General features: G+C 34.8%; 1 protein-coding gene across 1 annotated transcript; it reads left to right on the top strand.

Annotated features, from left to right (window-relative positions):
• The first annotated feature begins 5063 nt into the window (after positions 1–5063).
• LOC120166020 (linoleate 9S-lipoxygenase A-like) lies at positions 5064–5778 on the top strand. The gene is made up of 3 exons (XM_039175421.1): positions 5064–5286; positions 5362–5703; positions 5762–5778. The coding sequence occupies exons 1-3, from the start codon at positions 5064–5066 to the stop codon at positions 5776–5778; spliced, it is 582 nt and encodes a 193-aa protein (XP_039031352.1).
• Positions 5779–6180: the final 402 nt, after the last annotated feature.

Genomic DNA, 6180 nt, shown 5'->3' with positions numbered 1-6180 from the left:
TACCCCCATCCCATCACAACAGAATGTGTAAGTTCCCCAGAATCATACACCCAGCCCACACAACTTGTAAGGCCCTGAGCACAAAGCCGAGGAACCTGTGAAAATACTTCCTTCAATAATACCCCCAATTAAAACATTTTTCGCCATTAAACGGAGATATCAGAAATCAAAACAGAATTCAAAACATATATCAGAACATAATTCAGGTCATGTATCAAAACAGAATTCAAGTCGGAAATCAGATAAAATATTTATATGATTAGGGAACACACCAGAGTTTACAGATATTATTCAGAGGTATTGGATAATCTTAACAAGCAGAGAAACACATATCTTCAGTATTTCGATAGAATGTTGGAATTTAAATCATTATTGGATGAGTTCAATAACTAACGAATTCATCAGTTATTCAGAATATGACTTGAGCTGATAAATAAAAAATGAAGGTTTAGGATATTTACAGTCTATGTCGATTGATTTCATTATCAGACAACTTCATATGAGTATCTACCAGAATTAATGCTTGTCGACTGGTCAATTTATTGTCCTTACAGGGTATTTACACTTTAATACCACAATTCTAGTCCATATATCATCTTCGAAATTATCGCTGAATAAAACTTCCAATGTCTTTATTTAATGTTCACGCTTTCACTATATCATGAAATGCTGATGTACTTGATTTGTAATTCATGATCCATAAGAACATTACATCATGTACGTTCATTAACATTTCCAGATTCATCCAAAACACTTATTTAATCCTCAGTCCTTGAGGTTACTTAATTTATTTAGCATTCAAGTCCATTCCAGTTACTTCAGGATTTTCCAGAGTAATTCAAACGTTCCTAAATTTCAGATACATGTTGTACTTTCGTTCCATTCAATTTGGTCTTCGTGGTTGATTTGTCGAACAAACGTCCAATTCTTAGTACTGAATACGATCTTGAGTTGAGCTGAGCTGAATACTTCCAAAATTTATCATCGAGCCAAACTTGAGAAGACGAACACACATTCCAGTAATATCTATGCCATTCAGGTACTGACATATCCTTAAGATTGATCAACTCACTTAAGCTGTGTTCCATAACTTCTAAAGGTAGTCTAACACCTATGCTTATTTGGATTCCTTAATTAATCCAAGACATTTACTTAGTATAGGCCATAAGGGTATTTTGGTAATTTTGGTTTTCAGTTTTGTTCCATTCATTTTAGAGCTCGAAGATATCCATTCATTCCTGAGTTTGGTGATATTCTTGGTTCATTTCCATTACAGGGGTATTCTGGTCATTCTACAGATCCAATGTATTTCAATCATTTCCTTCCATCCTGTCTTATTATTTAATACCAATTTATCATCTATTTCAGTCCATTCGAATAATTCTGATAAAAGAGTACCCCGATAAATTATTCTTCAGGTATTTACTCGTAACTCGGATATTTTCGGGTCAAATGCCTTCTCATATTTTTTCCAACGGAATATCAAGAATTTTTCTGCACTAAGTCAGGATCTTAACAATCAAATTCATACTTAATCGAGTTAAGCACAAATCCTCAAAGTACTTTCTCATTCAGAGTCAACTCGGACTATTTTACCTCTCAAGGGCATATTTGTAATTTCTTAACCAGATAATTTCAGTGTTAACTCTTAACAAAAATAATATAATATAGAGATCATATGATTAATTGCTTTCCCGAACATTCTCTGATCTTGAAATTATTCCTTAACAAACTTCTAGCATCTTGCGCAAACCCTTTTTGGCGTTAAAAACCAGTTATCCAAATTTTCTAAACAAAACTATCATTTATTATGCACATCTGTAATTATATCGGATCAATATGTCTTTTCAAAGTTATACTTCCAAGGACAATTCTTGTCATCCTACAATATAAGGGTATTTTCGTAATTTTACCTAATTAAAATATTCTCATAATTTATCCTTCAAGTACCTTTAATGAGATAAATTATAATCTATATATCCATGGTTGATTTCTTTATCACTTAATTCCAGAACTTGAAATTTAATTCCAATTGTCCTTCAATTCTTATAATAGTCATCTGAGCCATATTCAGTTACTGAGTTTTTACTATATTCGAATCAAGTGTAGAACTTCATTTATTAAGTATATTAGACCAAACATTTCCATTATTGCATTTACCAATATTCACATGTTCCATAAAGCATAAAGAGATAGTAAAGTATTACCTCGATTTTTGTGCAATATTGATCGACCATTAAATTCCATTCAAATGCCCTCGATCTTGAAATCATCTTCCAATAATTCCTCAGATCCATATCAACAGAAATTACATAAAAAATGAAAGTTAATTATGAAAAACGGATCGAATCGGGTGATTAATCAATGAAAACTAACTTACCGAATTCGAATTTGGAAAAATGGACTTCGGATTCGGATTCAGGACGTCGAAAAACCTAAAATATGACTTTTCGGTCAAAATCAAAGTCAACGGGTTTGACTGGCAATTTTGAGGGCTTTGGGTCTGAATTTTGAAAAACGAACTGCGGAATCGGATTCAGAATGTAGAAAAACATCAGGATAAGTATACCCGATCGAAGTCAAAGGTCGTTTAATGCCCGGTCAACGCCGGTCAAAGTTCTAGTCAACAGTGGTCAACGCTGGTCAACGTTAGTCAATGGTCAACATTTGACCATTTTACACAAATATCATCCTAACCAAAATTAATTACAAAATTAGCCACCTTCTGTAAATATTTACGAAACTAACACCCGAATTTTACACAAATAGCACCCAAACAGAAATTAATTTCAAAATTAACACCTAGATGATGCCCGCTCTCGGGGGTGGCGCGTGCGGCGCGTGAACAGTAACACGGTGTCGGAAAAATTCCTAAAAAATATTTTAAGCGATTTTGAGGCACTTACAAAGCTCGGTTCACAATTTTGAACGGCGGAGAGCTCGATTCTGAAACATCGGAAACTTTGACGGGCTCACCCCTCAACTCGTCGGCGATGACGGAGAAACGGAGAACACCGGTGGACTCGGAATGATGCAAGGAACACGATGGTGTGAGAGGTGTCGTAAACATATCATTGGTTCGTCGTGAATCGACGAAAAACCAATTAAAATTGAGTTATTACCGACGATACTTCCGACTGAAATTAACGATGAACAGCGATGATTCACGACGAAAGGTTTGAGGGGTTTTGTTCCTCGGTCGATAATGAACATGATGGTGGTTTCGGTTCGTCGATCGGAGGTCAGACGGCGAGTAAATTGGAGTTGGAATGAGGGTTGTTAGAGAAAAGGAAAATGATAAAATCTATAGAAAAAACATACAAGAGGAAGGTTATAATTCATTCCAAAAGAAAAATGGGTAAACTATGAGTTTAGCCACTGAACTTCCTGCACTTCTTAAAATGGTATGCCAACTTTGTGATTTTACAATTTAATCCTCAATTTTCTTCCAAAATACCAATTAAATCCAATACTTTATAATTTCTAAAATTTAGCCCCTAAATTGGGGTGTTATAATTCTCCCCTACATAAAAATTTTCGCCCTCAAAATTCATTAATGTAACAGAACTGCAGAAATGAAAATTCCATCAATTGTTCCATATCTTCACGTAGCTTTTATAGAAATATGGATCCTGCACTAATCCTTAACTAGTTGAGCATACATTCTTATCAGAACTTTTCCTCATTCCAATAAAAGAATCAGAACGAAAATATCCTTGTAGAATCAATTCAGCATTGGTTATGAAAATAGACTCATGGAGTTGTAACATATCTAACTTTCATTTACGGAGTCGAGTTAGAATTTCTCAGATGAATAACTCTCACATGGCTCGTGAAGTACGTTACAGCGTTTAGACAGATATTACGGGTATTCCCTTATACAAATGTAGAGTCTTAATGGATAAAGCTTATGTTTGCTCGTTATAGATAGGGACTAAACCTTGGAGTTCCGGCTCAGAGAGTACGACTGTAGTCTAGGGCATGTACTGATCAGACATCTTTTTGAAATTCGACCGGTCGGTCTATCTTGAAAAAATTTGACTCAACCATAGCTCTGATACCACTTAATGTAACACTCTCAGACCGATACGGATAACCTGATCCGATCTGGAGTGTCACACTAGGGCCATCGGAGCGACCCACTATAAAAATAGCGAAAAATTTAAAACTTTTATTTAAAACATATAAATTATAAAATGATTTATCAGTACGAAGAATTAAAATAGATTTTCAGACTCGTATATAAAAACAAAATACATTTACATGCCCCCTACTTACATATACCATACTTTGTAAGGAACGCCGAAAGAACTCCCATATTAATATTGATAGCTGCACTGGTACAATTCTTTTAACCTGCAATGGTGAGTAATAAAGTGAGCTTCGGAAAGCTCAGTAATACAGAACTACCAAATGATGCTGAAAAACGTGTAGATACAGATAAACATATGTTTTCTTATTGTTTCCGAATATCTACAGATTATTATGCTGATCGGAGATCCTACTCATATTTCAGATGATAACGGACAATGAGCTTGCAGTTCAGATAAATATTTCGAATAACTGAGTTCAGGAGATCAGACTAGGTTATCTAGTGTGTTCCCGTAAAACCAGTAAAAAGATACAGATATTTTAAAACATATATATATATACCCCATCCCATCACAACAGAATGTGTAAGTTCCCTAGAACCATACACCCAACCCACACAACTTGTAAGGCCCTGAACACAAAGCTGAGGAACCTGCAAAAATACTTCCTTCAATAATAACCCCCAATTAAAACATTTTTCCGTCATTAAACGGAGATATCAGAAATCAAAACAGAATTCAGAACAGAGAATAGATTTTCTCTTGACTTTATCCGGATCATAAATATGAAAAACCCCGTCTGTTCTTCACTAACGAGGTATATATACACTTCAACATTAATGGTCGTACAGGAATATATTTACTCGGATTCAATCCTTAATTTTTTGTTTGGTGATGTAGTTTGTGTTTGTGTTTTGATAATGACTAACAAGTGTTTGATATTTTTCCTCTAAGATATACCTTCTGCATGAGATGCCAGAAGCACTGCTTCAATACAGAGAAGAAGAGCTCAACTCGTTGAGAGGGAATGGCGAAGGAGAGCTCCAAGAATGGGACCGTATCTATGGTTATGCTTATTATAATGATTTGGGGAATCCTGATTTGGGTCCCGAATTCATCCTACCTGTTCTTGGCGGATCTACTCAGTACCCTTATCCTCTTAGAGGAAGAACTGGTAGACCGCCGACAAAATCAGGTCAGAAATTACATTTATGATAGCAGTTCACAAAATTGGTGACTAACAAGGTGTTTTTTGTTCTTTGGATTACATATCCAAACACTGAGAGTAGGTTACCACTTCACAAGATCTTTAGCATTTATGTTCCGAGAGATGAACGATTTGAACGTTTGAAGTTTTCGGATACTGTAAATTATTTCGTAAAATCTGGAGTTCCATTCATACTGCACGAACTAAATCATCTTATTCATGGAAATCATAATGAATTCAAGTCCTTTGAGGATGTTCTTGATCTTTACATCGGAGGAATTCAAATTCCTTTTAGCAATTTGCTGAATAATATTATCGACATCATTCCCTTGGAGTTGCTTAAACAAATTTTTCGAATTGATGGCGAACATCCACTCAAATTCCCTGTGCCTATAGTCATTCAAGGTATATATATATATATATAAACTGCTAATTTGATGTTTTAATTAATGAAATGGAGTAGATAATTCGAATGCATAGAAGACCGATGAGGAATTCTCCAGAGAAATGCTTGCTGACGTAAACCCCGGTATCATTCATCTTCTTGAGGTAAGCTTCAACGTCATTCTGATTTTGCAATTATTATAAGGGTAAACTATAGTAATGGTCACTAAACTTTTCTAAATCTTTTATTTAGGTCCCCCAACTTTAAAACTTGCAATACAGTCCTCCAATATTTATTTGTTTGCAATATGGTCCCCAACAGTTATATTGGGGACTATATTGCAAACGGACTAAATATTAAGGGACTATATTGTAAACAGACTAAATGTTGGGGGACTGTATTATAAGTTTTAAAAGTTAGGGGACCTAAATGAAATCTTTAGAAAAGTTTAGTGACCATTACTATACTTTACCCATATTTTTATTATATATGACACC

The sequence above is a fragment of the Hibiscus syriacus genome, unplaced genomic scaffold (assembly GCF_006381635.1).
Source record: "Hibiscus syriacus cultivar Baekdansim isolate YM2019G1 unplaced genomic scaffold, ASM638163v2 tig00111621_pilon, whole genome shotgun sequence".
Taxonomy (NCBI): Eukaryota; Viridiplantae; Streptophyta; class Magnoliopsida; order Malvales; family Malvaceae; genus Hibiscus; species Hibiscus syriacus.
Note: the sequence above shows the minus strand (reverse complement) of the source record. Positions and strands in the feature narration are given on the sequence as shown.